The 21,980-nt window shown below is 50.4% G+C and overlaps 2 protein-coding genes and 1 long non-coding RNA gene across 4 annotated transcripts; 1 reads left to right on the forward strand and 2 right to left on the reverse strand.

The window, feature by feature from the left end:
* Positions 1-4,074: 4,074 nt before the first annotated feature.
* On the reverse strand, positions 4,075-11,811 carry pbx4 (pre-B-cell leukemia transcription factor 4). Its single transcript, XM_072705215.1, has 3 exons — positions 9,569-11,811; positions 6,642-6,755; positions 4,075-4,893 (listed from the first exon to the last, which is right to left on the reverse strand). Exons 1-3 carry the CDS (start codon positions 9,754-9,756, stop codon positions 4,695-4,697), a joined length of 501 nt encoding a protein of 166 aa, XP_072561316.1. The 5' UTR covers positions 9,757-11,811; the 3' UTR covers positions 4,075-4,694.
* Positions 11,812-12,288: 477 nt separating this feature from the next.
* Positions 12,289-18,026, forward strand: LOC111849254 (uncharacterized). Of its 2 annotated transcripts, XR_011984829.1 has the most exons (4): positions 12,289-12,539; positions 13,145-13,227; positions 17,141-17,338; positions 17,904-18,026. It is a non-coding gene; the product is annotated as an uncharacterized lncRNA (long non-coding RNA). The 2 variants fall into 2 exon arrangements; XR_002839481.2 differs by lacking the exons at positions 12,289-12,539; positions 13,145-13,227 and adding an exon at positions 16,651-16,758.
* On the reverse strand, positions 17,482-20,926 carry dsn1 (DSN1 component of MIS12 kinetochore complex). The gene is made up of 11 exons (XM_023821942.2): positions 20,840-20,926; positions 20,562-20,592; positions 20,037-20,316; positions 19,586-19,659; positions 19,224-19,296; positions 18,895-18,973; positions 18,689-18,739; positions 18,464-18,535; positions 18,066-18,213; positions 17,900-17,987; positions 17,482-17,819 (listed from the first exon to the last, which is right to left on the reverse strand). Exons 1-11 carry the CDS (start codon positions 20,872-20,874, stop codon positions 17,722-17,724), a joined length of 1,029 nt encoding a protein of 342 aa, XP_023677710.1. The 5' UTR covers positions 20,875-20,926; the 3' UTR covers positions 17,482-17,721.
* Between the last annotated feature and the right edge of the window lie 1,054 nt (positions 20,927-21,980).

A 21,980-nucleotide genomic window follows, 5' to 3' on the forward strand; every position in this document is an offset into this window, starting at 1 on the left:
GAGCCGCGCCTATTTATAACGAGCAAACGAGCGGCGCGGGCTCGGCGCCCCCCCGAATCCACACAGATACCTGGGGGCCGGGGGGTCAGTGGCCACGCATGATGATGCTGGGGACCGAGGGGCTGGCAGGCACATGGCGAACGCTGCCCCCCACTGGCCGGGAGGCAGGAAGCATGCAGATTAATCTGTGCCCCCCGCTCACGTGCCCATGACTGCAGCCGCAGGGGGGTAGCACCAGGTCTAAAGCAGATTAGACCAGGCCAGCGGCAGGGGGGTTGGATTCAGCTAGTCCTGATTGTCAGTTATTTGTTGAACTTTGGGATTGAACGGCGCCCCCTATCTGTGGCTCTCTCCGGCTGCTGGAGTGAAGTCCGATTAGTAAATTATTCCCAACTGAGGGTGTGGGGGGGGGATCAGAATACTCCCCAAAAACAGAAACAGGCGCAATATCTTTTTCCGCTTAAGCTGCTTTAATCCAAATCGGCCGATTGGAGGAGAGTCAAACGACATCCTGGGCCGTGACTCCCGGATTGGGGGCCAAGTCGGGGTCGGCTGGGGGGGCAGCCTGGCCATAAGCCCTCACTCCCACACCAGGGGGATTAACCTTCAGATTAGCGGCCAGTTAAGGGAGCGCCGTGTTCTGCGGTGACCTGGCCTCTGCTGCTACAGGTTCGAGGGCCTAGGGGTGCCCCACCCCCATACCGGACCAGCTGTTGGCTAACATGTCTGCTGCATTTCTACTGACAGAGGGGCTGGGGCACGCACGCACGCACGCACACACACACACACACACAGCAGTGTGCTCCCGGGACCGAACGGGGTATCAGGGAGCCGGTAACTTCCCGAGTCATGTGGCGGGAGGGGCTGGAAAGGCAGCCAGCTCCCATCAGTTTTAATTAATCCTTAATTAGTCTGGATTACGAGCCGGGGCCCTCAGACTGGCTCCCCCTGCCACGCAAACGCAAGGCAGCTGAGGCTACATTTACATACCCTTAATTAAAGAGACGGGGCCTTCCCTAACGAGCCGGCTCAGGGACCGAGGGGGGGCCGGACAGAGGCAGCGAGTGGGAAGCGGATGGAGGGAGGAGAGAAGGGCCGGACGGATGACGGAGGAGCAGAGGAAGCGGGGGGGGGGGAGCCGAGGGGGCGGGGTTTAAAGGTCAGGCCGTGAGCCGGATGCAGCGTCACCTTCAGCTCCCATATCAGGGCCTAGAGCTCAGGGCAAACATGTAAAAACAACGGAATGATGGTTTGAGCAAACACGCCCCTCCCAGCACAAACATGCACACGCAGAAACGCCTGAGCAGAAGCGCCACCGCAGCTGCACGCAACCGACAGCTGCATGCAGACACCAGATGCAGGAGCTACATGCATGCGCTACATGCCACACGCAAATGCCACTGGCTACACACCAGACATGTAACATGCACGCAGACACCACACGCCACCCACTATACATCAGACACACCACACGCATACATGGCACACACTACACACAGATACCACATGCAGATGCTATACACAAATGAAGCACGCCACGCAGGCACCACACACACACACACACACACACACACACACACACACACACACACACACGCTAGTAGAGGCCACACTCAGACCCTTATCGGGGCTCCACACGGGGGGCTGCGTGTACCGAGATAACGCCCACACCTCGTTAGCCACTCCAGGGCGACGTCGAGCCCGGGTGGCTATGGGGGGGAGGAGGGGGTGACAGGGGCGGGGGAGTCTGACGGCTCTCATTAAAGCAGCATGAATGATTAATCGCGTCGGTAGCGGAGGCCAGTGCGAGTGGCTGACACCCGCCACGTGGAGCGGGCCTGGCCCGGTCCCCGGTTCCGGCCCACTGCGCCCCCCCCCGCACCATCACCTGGCAGAGGTGTAAGGGAGCTGTCTGGGCACCTGCAGATGTTTTCAGGCTGGGGTGGGATCATGGGGGGTTTAGTGAGCACCTGGTGTGGGCCACGCTAGGCCGAAGCAGGGACCACGGGTGACGGCGCACACCCAGCCGGCGAGGAGGGGCCGGCGGGCAAGGGGACGCTGTCAGGGCCAGGGGTTCCTGTGATATTAGCTGTCTGCCAATCCGGCGTGGGGAACAGACACAGAGTAATTACTCAGGCTGCTCCTACCTCATCAATCAAGGCTCCTTCGAGTCCTCCCCCCCCCCCCCCCGCCACCAATATCGCTCACGTAGTCGGGGGGGGGGGGGGGGGAGCAGTAAACACACAAGTATAAACACCAGGGTCCAAACTGGCAGAAAGCAACATGATTCACAGTTGGTATTCTTTAATAATAATAATAATAATAATAATAATAATAAGCTGAATTTCACCTAGCAGCCTTAAAAAAGCTCATTCCAAACTGAAGGTCAGAGGGTCCTGGACATCACCGTGTCACTCACTCTTCGGACTTCACCATGGTTGCAAGACACGGGGGTTGGGAGGGGTGATCAGGGAGTGATCAGGGGCTGGCAGGGGAGCCCCGCACCCCCCCGAATCCCGCCACGGGCGACGGCGGCGGCTCACATTTCACCGATAACCCCCCAACCTCCCCCCCCCCCCGCGGGCATCTGCTCCGGGAGATAAAGTCGATAGCTTTGAGCAACTAGTAAAAATTTAATGGGCAGGCCGAAATCGAGCTCCCTCAAAAACTAATGATAATTAAATGGGTTTTAATTAGCTCTGCGCTCTGACAGAGGTTATCCTGCAGGTATCGGGTCTTGGCGGCCGGGCGCTCTGCTAACGACCCGACGGCATGGGGGGCGGGAACCGCGGGGAATGCTAAATATGGGGGGGGGGCAATATAGCCATCTACATTTGGCTAAAACTCCGGCCAGGGAAGCAGAGGAGGAGGCCAAGCGACCTAATATGGGGGGGGGGGGGGTCCTTCAGGGTGGGCGCTAAGCTTTACGCTGCCAGGCGGATCAGAACCAGAGTCTCAACTTCCCCCGGATCACCGACGCGGGGACACGACAGGCCCCAAACACACGGAGGGGGGGTCGGGAAGAGTGGGACACATGGGAAGGGAGGGAGGGAGGGAGCGACAAAGAGAAAGACGAGGAGGAGAAGAACCAGAGACTGAAACATGGCCCCATTATTGTAAATATTTTGGCTGAAGCTGAATCAACTCGCCGAGCCAATGGGGGTTATTTTTAACAGCAAACTCACGGGGGGGGGCAGAGCGAGACGAGGAAACGGACACTGGTCTTTAAGTTGGAGAGAATACTCCCTTTTGTGCCACGTTCAGGGAGGGGGGGGCATCTTTAATGCAACTGAAATTTCACGCGGCTGAATGTTGTGTTTTAAGTTTTGATGAGGATAAGATGGTGAGTCCATGGCGGGGGGGGGGGCTTGGCATCTGGACAGAACATTTCCTTAACAATGAAAAATCTGCCCCATCTCACTCAGAGGAATCCACGCTCCCCTCCCCCTCCTCTGTCTCTCCTCCCACCCAGGACCATTACCATATCAAAGCCCCCAGTTCTGAGCCTGTCTTCTCTTTTCTATGGGGGGGGGGGGGGGATTGGAACAGACTGGGCCCAAGCCTGCTTCTCTCTCTGGTGCTTTCAGGCAGTGTGTGTGTGTGTGTGTGTGTGTGTGTGTATGTGAAGACTCACAGTTACTACAGAGTCGATACTGCAGAGAGCAGGAACCTGACTTCCATACACTGATCGGGGTGGGGGGGGGGGGCGGAAACGAATTGATTCCGTAGGGATCCGTTTGCCAGGGATAGCAGCCAGCGAGGCTCTGGATCCCCGCCCCCACCGGGCCGCCGATGTCGTACTGAGAAACGTCGCCGGATCGGCGAGGCGCTTCTGGACCGACAGAGATTTAAGGTCGAATACGCAGGGAGGGGGCAGCGGCCACCGGGCGACCCCAACCCTGGGCGTGTCGGGCTCCGGCTGAACCCGGAGACGCGAGCGAGTATCAAAGGGACGCGCGGCGGATACGGGGCCTGCGACGGCGCCTCCTGGAGATGGGGACAGACAGATCACTCTGACAAGAAGCAGGAGACCTCTGACACTACATCTCAGAGAGGAGGAGCGAGGGAGAGGGACAGAGAGACGGAGAGACAGAGCGAGAGCTTAGAGAACAGCAGCAGGAGAGCATCGGCCACAAAGAATCCCGCTATATACATATAAATGTCAGTAAAGTAAAAATATCAGGAAGGCGCTGAAAGACGCCACCGGGGGCAGGATCCCGGCGGTTTGGGATCTCTGGAAAGCTACACCCCCCCTCCCAAAAAAAAAAACAGGACAAGGACACTAAAATGCGAAACGCAGGGGAGCCGGCGGACTGACTCATCCGCTCAAGACAGAGTCACCAGCGCACCGCCGAGAAGACCACCACTCCGAGCCCCGTCGCCATGGCAACCCGGCGAAGGCCACCCCACCTGCCTCTCCCTCACACTGCGCCAGCGGGCTTCTCCCACAATTCTCTTGGCTTTTCTAAGGACGCGCTTCTGTCCCCGGTAGAACGATCCCCAAATGCTATCTTGCCTAGTTATCTGCCGACGTTCCTTGCAGGGAAATATAGATCAGGTAGGAAAGCTTTGGGTTCTCCGTAGGATGCATTCATCCACCAAACTCCACGCCTGGCTTAAATTCCGCTCACGTTTGGCACTCATTTCACTGAAGTTGCCCAAGACTGTCACTGTCACTCCCACACAATCTCCGCTCATCCGCCGAAAAAAAAAGCGCTAGGCCTGTCGCCCGGGAAACGAGAGAGAGGCCCGCTTCTCATCCACCACACACGGTAACCATGGTGACCCTGACACCAGGCGATCGGAGGCCTGGTCTCACCTGTCTTCTCCTTGATCTCGCACAGGACACTGAAGAGGGCCGGCTTCATCCGGTGGCAGTTCAGGGCATGCTTCCTGTCCCAGAAAGAGAGGGGGGGGGGGGGGGGGGGGAGAGATACTGTGATGGGGAGGTATGACAGCCAATCATAGAGCAGCATGGGTCAGTACTTATCCTAAACCACCTCAGAACAACAGCCGGGCCGTACGAATTAGCGGGACAGACCACCGCTGATCCAGCCACGCAAGCCCCTCAGACAACCTCCGACTCCAGCATCCGGGTACCAAATCAAACCCAGATCCAGGTTTAGTTACCAGAGGCCTCACATCCATGACGGGGGCGTCTCCAATGGGCATTTTCAAACACACTCCCACAGACACACAGACACAAATCGATCGACGGAGACAAACGAAGCAATTAAGTTTAACAAGAAGGCAAACACACAAGGATATGATGTGAAGGCATCTTCCAGATCTCCTCCTCCTACAAGCACCAGGGCAGGATCACAGAATCTGCCGGCCTCTGCTGAAGAGGGGAAATTGTTTTGGATACTTGGGTCACCTACAGCCCGGAGGGGTACAGCCTGACCCTGGCCTGACCACTGCTGCCTATTCCTTAAGCCACTAGCTGAGGAATGTTCCAAAGACCCATCAGTCTCTGTTCTACTGGGTTTGGGTCACTGCAGCAGAACCTTTGGAATTTGTCAGCGAGCCCCCACCCTCATCCCGACCCCCCCCCCCCCCCCGCTACAACCAGCGGACACCAGCCGATTGAAAGCGGCCCAGCCAGGGAGAGCGCCACCATGAGGCAGCCAAGCAGGAATGAACACCAGCAAAAGTCTATAAGGAGTTCATTTCATTTGTTGTATAATTTATAACCAAACCCTGTCAGGGGTTTAATATTATGCAGTGTAATTTCTGACACAAAAATTAATAAAGGTCTTTTCTTGGGGGGGGGGCATACATGATTGAGTCACAGCGGGGCCCCAGCATTCCCATATCCGACTTCCCGACGTAATTCCCAACAGATGAGCGCAGCACGGAGATAATTCTGTTCCCAAAGCCGACAGTTTATAATTCCCACCCCGGACCCGAAATATTCCCCATTTCTTATGACGAGGGAAAAGGCAGAGTGTAGAGAAGGATGGAAGGCATTCCCATCCGTGACGGACAGATCGGGACGACGTAGAAAGGCCGTGGAGCGACTGTCAGCGCGTGGCACCGCTCCACACGACGTCGTGCTTTAAGAGCGCCGTGCGGGGTGCGGTATTCACAGCCAGGAAAGCAGGCCAGAGGCTTTGCGTTTGCCAGACATTGAGGGTGTTTATTGATTTATGCTTATAAAGAAATGTGCTAAAGAAAGATGACTGGGGAGGGGGGGGCAACATAAAACAGAATGTGGAGGGGAAGGTACACCTTTATTGGGAGGACACCCCCGACATGAGCCTAGTGCAGAACCGGGACAGTGTTCCTGAAACCGGTCCTTGGGGAACCCCAGACGGTCCACGTTTTTGCTCCCTCGCAGCCTATGCAGAGGGAGCGAAACTGTAGGCTGTCTGGCAAGGAACTGGGAGGGAGCAAAAACGTGGACCGTCTGGGGTTCCCCAAGGACCGGGTTCAACAGCACTGCCTTGGGAACCCAGCCCAAGACGCACCAATAGCAAGATACCCCGTAAGGTACCCGACTGACTAAATCAGAGTAAAGAGTGTGAAATAGCACTTTAAAATGTTTATAAACAGTGGGTAAGAGTCATGTTGCCTGGCAGAATGGGGGGGGGTGGGAGTGTGGGATAGGTGGGGGGGGGCTCATGCTGTCCAGTACTGACCTGTGCTGGAAGTTGAGCGGCAGGGCAGTCCCCGCCGTGCCCCCCCCAGCTTCCCCACCCTGTGCGGGGTCATCCGCTGCGGCCCAGCGCGCCGGCGCCTCCGCTGGCCAGCATCTGGACACAGGGCAACAGGGCATTATGGGTAACAGAAGGTTCAAACGGAACATTTGACGCAGTGAGGAAGATGGGCGATCGTGGGGTAAGACATTGTGGGGGGTAGAAACGCTGGAGGGTGTCCTGGGGCGGTTGCAAATAAAGCCATGTGATGCAGAAGCCCCACCCCCAAACCAACCGCGGAGAACAGAGTCGGTCAAGCGGACCAGAAGCCCGAGTCAGAGGAAGGTCAATAGGCACCTCAGGATGAATAGGGCCAAGGCTGCCCAGGCAGACGGACCCGAACGTGAAGAGGTCTCCCTATCCCAGTTGTAATGCTGCACCGCACCAGTATCTGGGAGCCAGCCAACGGGAATGGCTCCACGAGACGACCGCAAATCCCAGAGGTCTCTGGGGAATCCCGACGTTCCAGAGGAACGCGTTAAGCGACTCCCAGAAAAGATGGGAGCTGGTAGTGTGTTTGGACACCAATCGCGTTTACGCACCTCCGTTACTGTAGATTAAACTGACAGATTCTGATGGGGATGTGATTCAAATGGGGGGGGCACCTGACCAGGTACAAAGAGAGAGAGGGAAAGCGAGAGAGAGAGCGAGCTGAGAGTGAATGGGTGTAAGTGAGTGAATGAGTGAGTGAGTACTGGGAACGACAAGTCAAATACACCAAGATAAAAGTTTATATCCTCTTTTCATCCTTCAGAGTAATAATCTGCTCTATCCTCTCATGCAAGGAAAAAAAATCAACTTCCTCATGTCAGAAATACCAGCAGAAGTGAATTACATTCCAGTGACGTGGGGAGGGAAAAAAAAAAAAAATCAGCTTCATTACCCAAAGAAATATTTCCACCAGAGGAGCATTTTACCCGTGGATGGAGGAGCAAACGAGGAGGAGGAGGAGCAAGCCAGCAGGATGCCTTCATCATCACCAGACACAGCGGACGGCCGCTTAACTTTAATCGAGGGCCACAAAATGAGCCAAACCCCTCCCCATGAAACTGCAAGGTGCGCGGCTGCGAGTCGGTAAACTTTTAAACCCCCCCCCCGCCCCCCCAGCCATCAGTCACACGCATGCGGTATCATTAATAGAAAAGGCTTTGCGGACAGCTGCAGTCCAGCACTTTAGCAGAGAATTGATTGCGTGGTGCACACAATGAAAAGGGTGAGCACCGAGGGGGGGGGGGGGAAGGGGGGAGGGAATTAATTAAGGGAACCAGGTGGCCAACTGCTCCAGCGAAACATCTTTAGCTCTAGACAGAAGAGATGACCACAGTCTCCCATTTTACCACCTCTCCTTTTTTTAAAATTATTTTTCACCACAGCAATTCCAGAAATCCAGGACTGGCTCGGATATTTAACCAGCAAACTAAAAATAGGAAATCAGGTAAGACGACGACAGATTTTAGCAAGAGACGTGCGATGCGTATTCACCTCCTGGAAACACGACCTTAATTCAGCCTGGATGTTTTCTTTCAGGGGAGGAAAAAAAAATGCGACCTGCCTGCTTAACTCGCATCCCTTTAAACCAAACACGCAATTTAAATCACAAAAGCTTTCCTTTGAGACACACTGGTGTTTTAATTAAGGGTTTTTTCCCACATAATCTATGGTAATGGCACAATAGCAGATTAATCAAACTCAATTAGCAGGCGAGTTCCAAGTCAGGGGCCGAGGCCAAAACGTGTGTGAATAAACACATCCTTAAGGGTGACATTAAAGCCACGCAAGAGACCCGAACACAAATCCCAAGTTATTTCTAGTGATTTATATAACTAAATAACTAAAAGCCCCGAGAACATTACAAATTACAGCTATGTATTTCATGGTCTACTTGAGAGACAGAGAGTGAGACAGTAATTTCACACTCTGTTAATTTTATCATGCTTCTTTTAAAAATCCCCACTCTATATTCTGGCAAGTGAACATCGGGGAATCCAGCACACGTCCGAATGTCCGGACGACAATGAACCTTATTTCTGTAGATTTAAATTAGGTTGCCCCATGTCTTTGTGAATACTACCCGGGAAAGGCAAAAAGTTGCTTAAACTTTATCAGTATTATGAAAAAAGCAACGTCCCGTTAAGTATACCCTAGACAAGACACGTCCTTAATGTTTTCGTGCATTAAGAAACACGCTCGCATCCCCTCGGCATCGCCACATAATCAGATGCGCTCGGTCTTCATTAAATCGGCCATGAAAGGTGGTTTGTGGCATAAATTAAGTCGGGATCAGACAATTCAGCGCGTAAAAGGCAAGTGATCAATGGTGCTCCGTGATGAGCCCCGTTTCTGAGTCCACGTCTTTGTGTCTAGTTCATCATGTAGTAGCCATACACACAATAATACATTTCAAATAAACAACCAATGCATACAGTAAATAACTTGCAATAAATCCGATGTGGTACATTTTGCAGTTATGGTCGGCCGTGATGCACGGGGGTCGATGCGCTACGTCATTCCCAGCGCTCCCAGTTGGCATAAGACCAGCATGGGCCTACGGACAAAACACTTCTGACAACACTGGGGGGAGACCACGCTTGGAGGGAGTCTGTTTCCTATTTATGAAGCGATTCTAATTCCCAGTGTATAAAGGGATGGCGTGCAATCCGGCCAAGAAAGTATCTGGCATGGAGATGTAGAGACCACAGCACCAAATTCACATGCAAGCCCTTAATAAAGTGTGCAGGGGGATCTGCTGGAAGCACGTTTCCGTGCAATCAGGTCTGGGGTCTTCAAACGGCGATCAGGTCCCTTTCATCCGTTTTTCCACTGTCCACCTTCCCCATGGAGATACCATCCCCTCATCCCCCAAGCCTTACCTGGCCTGTGCCTCGTCTAGGCTTTCGTCCGTGATGGCCATGATCTGCTGGAGGATGTCCCCGATGTCTTGCTGGGGCTGGCCGAGGGGCTGCTGCTGCTTCCGGACCGAGTCCGGGTCGCCCACGTCAGTCTGCGATAATCCGCCGAGTCCAGGGAGACCCGCTAGCATACGGGTCTGTTCATCCATACTTTCAGGGAAGCCTCGCCGTCTTCTCCGCGAAAAAAGCCCAGTATAAAAAAAAGCAAATGCGAGGAAGGGAAGGAGGAAAAAAAAATCCCAACAGAGACACCTCGGCCCTACTGAATTATAAATTACTCTAACAGAGCCAGTGAGATCAAATGGTGCTGCTCGCCAGGCAGCTCTAAATAGACAAAGATATACGTATAAGGAAAAAAAAAATCTTGCGTGTGCAGTTGGAAAAAAATGCTTTTCCCCCAAAAATAAAAAGAAATCAGCCACGAAAAGGCGGAGTAGCCAAGAAGCTAGCACAAAGCTCGTCTTTCACGCAGTTATTTTTTTTTTTGCACAGCTAAGTACATGGAGGGGGGTAAAGCATCCGCACGCCGAGAAATTAAGGGTGCATTAGAAACTGAAACTAAAAAACGGCAGCTGGCTAAAACCAAGCGACAAAAGACTTTGGGACGGCGTGTTCAAAGTGGTCCTTCAAAACAGTGCGCTGCTTTTGCTTTGGAAAATGGAAGAAAAGCAGGAGCGATCCTTTCGGGAGCACCGCGGCAGGCTAATGACACACAGTCGCCGGGGCAGTTGGGTTTTTTCCGCTGTTTCGTTGTGCACAAATCACAGTGATTATAAAAAAAAATATTAAGTACTGCAAAAAAATGCTAATAACACAAGCGGCTTACGATCGCTGCATGCAAACCCATCCGTACCTGGATATTTCCCTCCCACCGAGTTAGACACTAAAATAAAAATGAACACCCCGGAAAAAAAAATACATACACGCTGTTCTTACCCAGCCAGCTGGCCGTAATGCATGTACTTAGCTGATTAGCTAGCTACCGAGAACGACGTGGAAAAAGGTGGAGGGATGCGAGTAAATAAAGACTGGAGCGGATTTTAAATAAAACTCGGCACGCTTAAAGCCGGGCCCCGCTACCAGTCGCTCCCTCGGTGCAATCTAACTAACTTGCTAGCAGCAGCAAGCGAGCAAGCAAACGATCGGCTAAGCGCTGCCCGACGCATGCACTAAAACTGGAAGATTTGTCAAAAATAAAGCGAAATGCATGAAGGAAACCGATACCAGGATTTTAAAAATCAGAGAAAAATGCCGCCACTGTCCGAGCAGGCGGCTTTGGGGGGTTTTCGGTGCGCTCCTCGCTCCGTCTCGCTTCCCTTCCCTTCTCCTCTCTTCCTTTCTTCCCCTTCCTCTCCTCTCCCTCCTTTCTCTCGCAGGCTTTTTCCTCGCCGTGCTCCCCACTCCCAGCGCACCACAGCAGTGTCGTGCACCCGGCGCTACGTAATGGGCCGCGGCCGAGCTGTCGTACCTCTCGGCGCCGCTAGGAACCTCGATCACGTATAAACACCCCCCAAAAACTTACCTTTCGGTTAAACAAGCGTGCCGTCGAAGCCCTAATTTACCCTTTTAACTTTGGGGGAAAATGCCTTACTTAATCTCATTATGGATGCACTAAAAAACATTGCAAATTAAATGATCGAAATGAGAGAGGATTATCCACGGGAGGCTTGGGTTGAACTTTAACAAGGCAGTTCCGAACATAATACTACACCCTCATAAACAGATTTTACCTGCAGGACGAAATTCTTGTTGAGATTGTTTCACTTGAGTTTTGTATTTCAGATTGCACAGTGTAGTTTTGGGTGTTTGTTAGTTTTACGTTACAATAAGTCATTCGCGTGAAAACATCTTGCCCACAGGTCCAAGGAATACCACTGAACATCACATTAATGCCACCGATAGATATACTTGCCCTGAAAGACTGTTTATCATGACTAAATGCTCTATTGTTGGTAATTGCCTCTGGAGTGGAATTAGTGTGATTTTATTGCACTGTCCAAGCACGGTCAGCAGCACCAAGCAAGATCCTCTCAAGGGGTCAATGAAGCGCCTGGTATTTTGGTGGTTATTAAAATCCCACCCTGAAACAGGTAGAGGTAGAACATGGGAGAAGTCACCAGGCTTGATCTCGCCAGGCCCAGCTGCCAGCTCACGCTGACTTAACATCTGCTGTCTGAGATAGTCTCGCTTTTACTGCTCTTCAAAAATTATAAGAGCACAATTTTTTTCCTCCCGTGGTTATATACCCCCTAATTCTTAAAAGGTTAGTGACGCCATAATTTCCACCAGTTAGTTAAAATGATTAAGTGCCTGGGTCTGATCCAACAATCAGGTCATCACTAGTATCCGTCGTACTTGTTTGACTTCCTGTAAGTGGGGCAGCCTGGGAATGACAATATGTAGGGCATTTTAGCATAGATCGCTGGACTGACCCGCTGTATCGCTTATTGCACCAAGTTTGTTGGTAACACGCGTCTAGAAATATTTATGCGTCGTTTTTAAAGGGTGCAGACGGAGATCAGAAGTTAGCCTCCTTAAAAGACCATGGAATAGCGTGCATTAGGCTGCAGCACCGTGCCGTACGATACCCCGCCCCCTCTCGCGGAGCCTGATGGCCGAGCCGTAGGGGGAAGGGCGATAAATGCAAGTTTGAAGTTCCATTTGCCCTCCCTTACCTCCTCCCCCCAACTGATTGATTGACAGCAGGCGGGAGCGGTTGCTAGGCGACCGCTTTGTTGTTTTTAAGGCTTATCCCCTCTCCCCACCCCACGGGCTGTGCCTGCAAATAGGGGAAAGAAAAAGAGCAGCTATAGATTGATCATGATGAGGGAAAAAGCACAATGGATAATCCGCCCCCCCCCCACCCCCAGTTTGAAAAAGTCCTGCACCAGGAACCCGGAACAGACAAGCACAGCTGGCGCTGACTTAACAGGTACGGAAAGTCAGCTGCTCAGGTGCACAACAAAAATCGAAAAGATGTATAAGAATCGTGATGCATGGTTATATCATTGTTGGGAATATTAGCAGTTAACGCATTCCAGGTTATGGGTTACAGAACAAAACAGATGCAACGTTTCCCTTAGCATACAACATACGCGGATCTGCGGGCGGGCCGTGGCCACCCTAGACCGAACCTTGGCACCCCATCGCCCCCCCCCCCCCCCCCCGTTATATTTGCATTTTAGTTAAATCAGACTTTTAAAAAACTCCTTTTGTTACGTTACTGTTTCTCTGTATCCTTGATGATACACTGATAGAGAATGAGCTCATGGTGCTGCTGAGCTAAACATTTGCTCTCAGAACACTGATGCGGAAATTTAGGAATCGTGTACTTAGTGTAAGGTTATCTTAACTGCAAGAAATTGATACATTAAATGTGTATTTGATAATTCTACCATTGCCTGAATTATAAACAATGTAGAGTTATAGCATTTAGCTACCTTAAATATTCCCTTATTACATAGATTCTTTATTTTCGTATTTAGATTTGTGTTCCACCCCAAATTGACCTGTGATCCCACCCTGGCTACCCCACAGAAAATTTCCCGGCTCAGCCACTGGCATACAGTGTCTGTGAAGATTGAGACATCCTTGACGGTGGCCTTTGGCTGTCTGCGAAGGTAATTCATTCATTCATTCATTCATTCATTCATTCATTCACTCATTATGTATGCGTATTAAATTTTTAAAAAAAATCTAGATTCCTAGTGAAAAATGTCAAAGAAGATTGGCCAGACATGGGTCAGGAATTGTACTTCGGGACTTCATAAGTACTTGATCTTAAAAAACGTAGGGGGCAGATGAGAGTCGCTGAGCCGTCACCCCCTCGCACTGCAGATACCCTGGATAAGTTTCATAAGGCCGAGCGCGCACCAGCGCAGCCATTTAAATCTGCTTCATTAAGTTACCCACAACCCAAAACACTGCATAAAACATTACTGTGGTATTAAATATAATACATTAATAGCTAAGTATGTGACTAGATAGTGGATTTAGTCTCGGCTATTGTAATGCATTTTGAGTGGAGCATTCAGACTTAAGCTATATGCAGTACTTACACTTATAAAACCAGGCTGTGCATCAGGCCACTTATCGAAGACATTTAATGAGGTTTATTGGTAACTTTTAGCTATAGGGTTAAAACATGAACTGATTCTGGTCAAGGCTGCAAGACATTCCGGAGAAAACACTGTAAAAAGACATCTGAAAACAAAGTAAGTACATTTTTCTAAGAGAGCTGCGGTTGTTGACACTTTTCATTTTCTGGCCGGTGTGAGAAGCTGCGCTCCTCCCGCGAGCCGCACCGGCCCGGTACGCGCGCTACTCTCGAATGAAGCGCTCAATCCGTCTTTTTTTGGGGCAAGAAGCGCGGACAAGCGCAGATTAAAAGCGAGCGCGCCTCGCCGTTTTCTGCATACGCGGACTTTTTTCGCAGCAGTTTATCAAGCCGAGAGCTGAGACGGGTCTCTCAGACGGACGCGGCGTAGGATGTACGGGGGGGAGGAGCCGCTGGCGGCGGCGGCGGCTTAAGTCAACGTGCCCTGATGAGAATGAGTACGGGCTGGGGAGCCGGACGGACCTGGCAGCGGTTTGTGCTGACTCCGGGTGCATCTCTCGGCTGCAATCTGCGACTAATCAATCTGACAGAGGGGGTAGAGCGAGGGGAGGGACTGGACCTCGCACAATAATCGTTTGCCGTTCACTGCTTATCTATCTCCCGAGATGTCCAGGTTTATAAAAGAATGGCAGCCCCCCCCAATGTACCCCACACCTGTTTGACCGCCTGAGTGTTTGTGATGCGTGGAATGGGATGGGGGGTCCCTTTGACCTGGGCCATTTCTGCAGCGCGGTGCCAACTTAATGAAAGATTTAAGGATCAAGGCAGTTACGTCGGTTTTTTGAGAAAGGAATCCCCGTGTGTTGGCGCGCGCAGTCACCCCCTTTCCCGCAATAAGGAAGCATCTCGCGTGGTTCCTCGCTCCAGTTGTAACATACTTGTAGTTTTACGGGACACCAAAGGGGTAGGCCGCGTGTTGCTATGACAACACCCGAGTGAAACGTCATTGATTTGAAAGACCCGAGGCCTCCCGTGGTCCCCCGTTGAGTGGCCTGACGCAGCCCCGTGCTGAAGACCTTCCTCTCCATGCGTCCCTCTCTCCTCCTCTCCCTTCCACAACATCCAACCACGACATAGGGACCAAAAGCTTAGAGCTATCTCAAGGGACGAAAATACTCTCCAGATTAGGCATTCAACTTTTATATGAAGCACTTTCCAGACAGGCATATTAGCATGTGCTATCAATGTGAATTCATTAAAAAATGCATTATAATATTGCAATAAATAGTGAGCTGGACAAACAGCACACCAATAAACAGCAAATCACATTTAATGATAACATAATAAAAGCAAAACCTATAAAGGCCATATTTTTGGGGGAATTAAAATGAAAAATGTCAGAGACAATAGGAGAGTAAGGTACAAACACTTCATACAGTGTAGAGTGAATTTCTTTAGCCTCACACTGAAGCTGGACACTTGGCACCCCCCCCCCCCCACGATGTCAGAGACTGAGGGTGCGAACTTATCAGCTTGGGTGTTTTGACTCCACTCATTCCACCCTACATCAGCATGTGATGGACCTGGACATTTGCGTGTGAGTTTTCGTGGGTTTGTTCCTTCCCTCTCCCACGATCTCCGCCTGCCCACTAACATTCTGCCTCATTTTCATTTAAATAAGAATCGATCGCTCTTCTGGTGCTGCCCCGGGAACCTCGAATCATCTCTCTGGAGACAGTCTCCCTCTCCCTCTCTCTAGCTCCCTCCCTCTCTCCGTACACCTCTGCTCCCTGTCAATTGTTCTCTCGCTCTCGGCACTAAAGCAGAACCCCCTCTACCCCCCCCCCCCTAATTCAGCCCCCCGAGCCTCTCTACCCCAGCAGCACCGAATCAAACCCAGGGTGCCCCCCCCCCACACATTTTAAAACCCGGTCTTCTACGATGCGAGTCAGAAACACTTCCCGACTTATTACCATGAAGTGGTCTAATTCTTCTAAAACATTTTTCAGATTTAACTGCCAGTCGTACGCCGAGCATATTGTGAATTATTAATCTTCAGAACCGCTTGCAGGGTGGCGTGTTAGGAATCAGGGTGCAGCCAGCATGTCTGCATTCACCTCCATATCCAGCTCTATACCTGACTGGGAAAGGAGTGAACTACCGTACACTCCTCTTCCTCCACACTCATTTCACACAGTGAATCACCAGTCATTACACTGGAGAGCTTGGCACCGATTGGACAAGCAGAGTGGGCCATGAAGCACCCAACTGGCCATCAGGGCTTTTCTGGTGGCCATTTAAATCCTCCATCACTGTTACCTCTGTCACTGGCATCTCTGGCGATAATTTGCAGACGGTATGATTCGGATTCGAACCGTGATCCGGGGGAGCGGAGCGTACGGGTTTTTAAAACCATTTTCATGCTGTCAGCCAGTCTCCTATCATCTCTCGCCCTTCATCTCATGTCTCCGAGCTCCCTCTCCGCACACCAGCTCCCCTGCTCTCACGTCCTCTGAAACTTTCAGCTCTGATCAAAGACGCCTTTCATCCACCGCAGAGTCTAACGATTCTGCTTATTCTAACGGCTCTTCCTTTTTAACTTCTACTTCCTGTCTGTCCACCCGCCCAACTCGCCCCCGCTGGATGAAGCTCCTTTCTGAGGGAATTCGGAGTTCCTTCAGGAGCACTGGGCCCCCCCTTGAACACAGCTGGGGAAGACAGTGTGTGTGTGTGTGTGTGGGGGGGGGGGGGGGTTAATGCAACCTGCAGAGACACCAATAATTCGACCCCCACTGCCCGGTGACTCGTCAGGGCAGAGTTGGGGGTTGGGGGATAGGTATGTGTGTTTCTCTGGCACTGTTTCAGGATTGCGTTCCACTCAAATTACCCTGTAGTGGGGGGGGGGGGGGGGGGTGCGGTAAGCCTGAGGCTCAGTGAGGCAGGGGGCAGGAGTATGAAAAGGTTTGTGTTCAGTTTTTATACGTCTAGAAAATGGAATGGCCCTCTTGTGCAAAACAGGCACGGTTTAAAAAAAAATACGAAGTGCAGAGATTGTTATGCGTGCAGACGAGGCGCAGGGTAGCTCTCCGGAAAGGTATATACCTCCACGGGGACTGCATGTGTGGGGGGGAGGTTTGGTGCGATGCTAAACAAGGGGTCTGTGGCAGGCAAGAAGAACATGGAGAAAAGTGAGGAAGAGTGGGGGGGGGGGGGAATGCTGTTAAAAAGTAGAAAAACGAGAAATTATCATGTCAGAACATCAAAGGTAGGAAGAAAAATAATCAAGCTGAAATAAAAACAGAGAAAGAGGCAGGGGGAGAAAAGCAGAGTCCGACTTTGGGCTTTGGGACAGAGTGAGAGTTTTATGGGGGGGGGGGTTATGTTATGGGGGGTTCTGTCAAAGCTGTAGCAGCCTGACAATGCCTCTGGCCGCCGCGTTCTCCTCCCCTGCTCATTCAAAACGATGATTTCACCAGGAGAGTAACAGATAGGAAGCCGAAGTGGGACAGAACCGCAGAACAGGAGAGCGGCCAAGGCGGATGATACAGGGAGAGAAAGGAGGGACAATGAGCAGGCCGTGACTGGGGAAGAGGCGAGACCAGGTGGGCGTGTTGGGGCAGGGCCGGCCGGCCGGATCGGGGTTCCACGCGCTCTGCCAGCTGCTGCTGAAGAGGGTGAGTTTCAGCAGATTCCTGTTCAGATTTGGAGTTCACATTTTGCGATCCAAAGAATTTGACTTATGTGCTTGATGTAACTGCTGAGTCTATCATTGAAACAGTAGATTTTTTTCGTTTTAAAAAAAAATGCACATACAAGATTTTACTACAATCTCTTAAATTTAATACGCATTAAAAATGTAAAATTTTGAGAAAAGCAGATACAGAATAAAAATCGAAATACAGTATTAAGGACAACAGTGCCATCTAGTGGCAACAATGCATAAAAACACTAAAGACTAAATTTATCAAGAAAAACACTTGCAATTCTTTATATAAAAAAATCCACACTTATGTAGGTGGGGTATAAAAGCAATACGTAAAGTGACAGGAGGGGGGCGCTACTGAGCCGACCCCAGTTTGCAGGAAGGCTGGGGGACCGCCATGAGCAGCTTCCTGACTGGGGAGGACGGCAACTCCTGGAACCCAGTGGTGGAAGCTGAGGAGGACAAATGGGCTCGGGTTAGATGTGGGGAACTCACAGATGTCATTTTCCCAGAATGCCTTCTTCACACTCACCCAGGCGGCCGCTGGTCTCTCTGATGAGTGCCTGACACTGCTCCTGGTACGACAGCGCCCCCCTCAGGATCTTACAGTGCGTGTCCAGCTACAGGAAGGGAGCCACGTAAGACAGGCAGAAGCGTGACACGGTCTGCGGGGCAAGACTGCGGGAGGGGAAGCTCACCGTCAGCTCCATGGTGTGCAGCACTGTCTGCTGCCTGCAGAGGGCGCTGTTATAATCCGGCTTGCTCATGATCACCTGGCTCTGTGAGGACTGGGCCAGGCAGCTGGGATCCAGGGGCAGCCCACCTGTCCGCCCCTGCTCCACACGCCTGTAGGGGGTGAGAGAGGTGAGGAAAGGATGGATTGGACGTGCTCTAGCTGAGCCATGGAGGGCCAATAACAATGGGTGGCCATGACTTGAGAGTTGAGAACCACTGCTTTACTATTGGCTGATTCAGAGGTGATCCCAAAAAGCTGCATGAGTCCATGAGTCAGATTCCCAACCCCTATGATATGGTAACAGCTGGATGATATTTGGATCTTCTGGACAGACGAGAATGGGCTCATGAGCGCCCTCACCTGGCCAGCTCCTCCGCTCTGCTGCGGTGTTTCTGTAGAAGGGACTCCCAGGATCCACATTCCACCTGCAGGCTGAGGCACAGGCACACAAACACGCGACTTTAACATCCCGAGGATCTGCAGGACTGCATAAGTGCCTCTGTTGATACGTCAAGGCGTGGCCACATGCTTTATGCATTATGGGCCAGATGGGCCCAAACGCTTCAATCTGTCTGGAGATGGTACCTGTGGATAGACTTCCTGATCTTCTCCATGGCCTCCTGCACCTTAGAATCCCTGGGAACCATAGGGAAAAGGGTGAGGAGAGGAGTGAGTGACATGGAGGCGGGTAGACGGACGGACCAATGACATGGAGGCGGGTAGACGGACCAATGACATGGAGGCGATTAGGTGGATGGGCATGGGCAGGGATACAGGGACAGTTACACTACCTGGGAGGGGAGGGCTGATTCTGTGCACTTTCCCTGATCTCCTTCTCTAGACACTGCCATTCCTGCTGTACAGACTCCACTGAAGGGGGGGGGGGGGGGAGAGAGCAAGGTTACACCAATAAGCATCAATAATCAACAGCAGATTAAAAGAAACAATCTTGGCTGTAGTTCTGCAATGTTCCCCAATCCACCAGCTGTTTCAGCAGTTTCTTGCATGCGGCTCAGAGCAGGCAGCACGTCCGAGGCTTAGAAGTAGCTTGAAGAGGCACAAAAGAATATAAATCAAAAAACAACAACAGTGCCCCTCATACTTGGCAGGCAGCACTCACCCTGGCTGTGAAAAACCTCCATGCTGGCTTCAGGGGCAGAGCGCAAAACAGCCTCCAGTTTCTGTACAGCCAGCTACCAAGGGAGAGAAGAAAAGAAATTCCACATTTGATATGGACGGCATTCCTTTTACTTCTCCTTTGATGCATGGAAATCCTTTATTTCTGGGAAGGGGAGGGTGGGGGTGCAAGTACCAGGCGTTACGTGTTCCCGGTGAGGTGTAATTTACTGTTATATTAATACTCAAGGAAAATACAGCTATCAGATTAAATTCATAATTAATGTATCTATGTTTCACATATAATATCTGATACTGCCCAATGTAAGTGAGAGAAATAACAGAGGTGCCCCCCCCACAACCCACCTTCATTGATGCCTCTATCAGTTTCCCCAGCCTCTCCTCCTCTGGTAGTGAACTGCTAATGACCTCACACAGCTCTGAAAAACATTTTATTTTTATTTTTTTACATTTTCCTCATGCAGATAGTTTTCCAGCAGTCTCCTAACCATCTTTAACAGTGTGTTGATCTTTGAGTTAGGATTTGTGATCAGGAAGCATGCTGGTTCAAATTCCGTATCACCAGAGCAATGTCACCGTTCGGCCCTTAACCCTAATAGCTCCAGTGACTGTTCCACCTTGATTTCTCAGTTGTATGTTGCTTTGGATGAATTGAGCATCTGCTTAATAAATCAATGTCAATATGTTTTAAGTGCTTTTCTTTAATGTCTACTTTACTGTTCAGTGCATGTTAACTGGTTCAGAAAGGCAAATGATTTTGGGAAATGAATGGTGGAAGGGGGTGGTTGGGGCTCACCAAGGGTGTTACTCTGTGGGGCAGGTAGAGAGCGCCTCCCCCTGGCTGAGCGCCTCCATGACTTCCTCCGGGTGCGGGGACTCAGGAACGGGCCGTTATCCTGGTCACCCTGCCTCTCTCCCTGGGTGTTTAAGCCAAGGGGCTCCTCCTGTGTCCCATCTGCTGGCAGGATGGCGGCTTCGGGTGGGAGGGCACATGGCGATTTCTTGGGGGGCCCTGGGCTGAGACCTCGAGAGGGTGTCGTCTTTGTAGCCCGAGGGCTGCACTCTGAGGCGGACCCCTGATGGGTGCACAGCAGCAGAATCTGTGTCATCATCATATGTTTACGCAAAGGAAGGTCATTTCCAAAGCTGAGAAAAGTGCAACTGAAACTCGGTGCATTTATGCCGATAAACGACATAAGCTTTCACAGGTCTGACACTGGCACGAGAAAAAAAAGCCTGATTTTCTAAGCCTCAGGACAGGACTTGGTACTAGGAGTAAAACGAGTTAGGAGAGACGAAGAATGATCATGATCAGGCATACCTTGTTTTGTACATCATCGCTAGTGTCGCAGCTGTCGAAGAAAAAAAAACATTGCTAAATAGCTTTACAAATGTTAATATCACACTCAGAATAAAATAAACCATATAGATACAAGGCATAATATACCTGCAAATTATAACTAGAAAGAGCGTCTAGCGAAAGAAAGGTACGTATTATAAAAACTAGCTATGTCAAAATATTAAATCCTGAACATAATTAATATGGATGAACAAACTAAGACTAAAACCTGAAAATTCGCCAGAAATACACCGACTCACCCTTCCACCGATATCCCAGTTTGACGTTCCGCCATTTTATCGAGCCTTCCTTTCAAATTCGCGGGAATCGCGCAACCAAAACAATAAACTAATGCGCATGCGCATTAGCTGTTCCTGAGAATCTTGGGATGTGTAGGCTTTAGGAACGAAAACCGGTTTTTATTTTTTAACCGGAAATGTAGTTCTTAATTTACCTAACTGAAACTACTTTCTTGAAAAATACCCGAAACATTCGTGGACTCTTGGTTGTTATCCGTAGTTGTAGAAAACACTCAGATTTATTTCAATAAGTATCATTTTCTGGAGAGGACATTTTAGTTTTTAATATGGATTTTTCACACACCAACGTGATTTATTCAGTGTTTCTTTGCAAACACATTTTAATTTGTACGTGGAAAATATGCAAATGCATTTATAATTTATTTCGTGTTACACAGGAATATAGCAGTTATGAAAAATACGTTATATATTTCATCACTACTGCCTTTAGTTATTTGTTGATATGACGCACATTATAGATTAAAACTAGAAACACGTTATGCTTTTAACATTAACACAAAAGAATCCCATTCCCTTTTTCTCAGTACTTTGCTTAATATTTGAAAATGGTAGTAAGAAAGATATCCAACACTACTGTACTGTAGGGGTGCCAACTCTCATTCATCTGGCGTGACACTCACGCAAGAAATCTTATGGCATCTATTATTCCATTATACACTAAAATTAACTACATGAAAAGCGTCGGATTACTTTGCAAACCTTACAAACTCTTACATGCATGTAATTGTGTGCAAGTCAGCTGACCAAAGTTGGTGTCACTGCTACTGTACATTATTGCAAAGTTTTGTGTGGTTGCTAATACTCTTCGGCCGCTTCTTGGGGAAACCCTGCATCTGATCTGTGTTTAAAGTCTTGCAGATAGAGGGAAGGTGTCAGCAGTACTCAATGCAGTCTTCTTCAAATGTGCAGCCACTGGATCTTTTACCAGAAGTGGGTCAAAGCTGATGATGACATAAACACAAATGCAACCGCATGCACTACCTGGGCACAAACTATCCAGCTCTTTTATTTTGGCGTGTAAATCAGGGGTGGCCAGTCTAATCAAGAATGGGCCGCTGTGTATGTGCGTTTTCACTGCAAC

The sequence above is a fragment of the Paramormyrops kingsleyae genome, chromosome 22 (genome assembly GCF_048594095.1).
Source record: "Paramormyrops kingsleyae isolate MSU_618 chromosome 22, PKINGS_0.4, whole genome shotgun sequence".
In the NCBI taxonomy this organism is placed as follows: Eukaryota; Metazoa; Chordata; class Actinopteri; order Osteoglossiformes; family Mormyridae; genus Paramormyrops; species Paramormyrops kingsleyae.

Bases quoted from the DNA above. Each gene is read 5' to 3' on its own strand.
- pbx4 (XM_072705215.1), bottom strand. From the start codon at position 9,756: ATGGATGAACAGACCCGTATGCTAGCGGGTCTCCCTGGACTCGGCGGA. The intron at 6,756-9,568 runs GTAAGGCTTGGG...CCCTGTGTCCAG, and splicing joins CTAGACGAGGCACAGGCCAG to ATGCTGGCCAGCGGAGGCGC. The intron at 4,894-6,641 runs GTCAGTACTGGA...TTTCTGGGACAG, and splicing joins CCGCTCAACTTCCAGCACAG to GAAGCATGCCCTGAACTGCC.
- dsn1 (XM_023821942.2), bottom strand. From the start codon at position 20,874: ATGGCGGAACGTCAAACTGGGATATCGGTGGAAGG. The intron at 19,660-20,036 runs GTGAGCCCCAAC...AATGTTTTTCAG, and splicing joins CCCACAGAGTAACACCCTTG to AGCTGTGTGAGGTCATTAGC. The intron at 18,536-18,688 runs GTACCATCTCCA...CCTGTGCCTCAG, and splicing joins ATCAGGAAGTCTATCCACAG to CCTGCAGGTGGAATGTGGAT.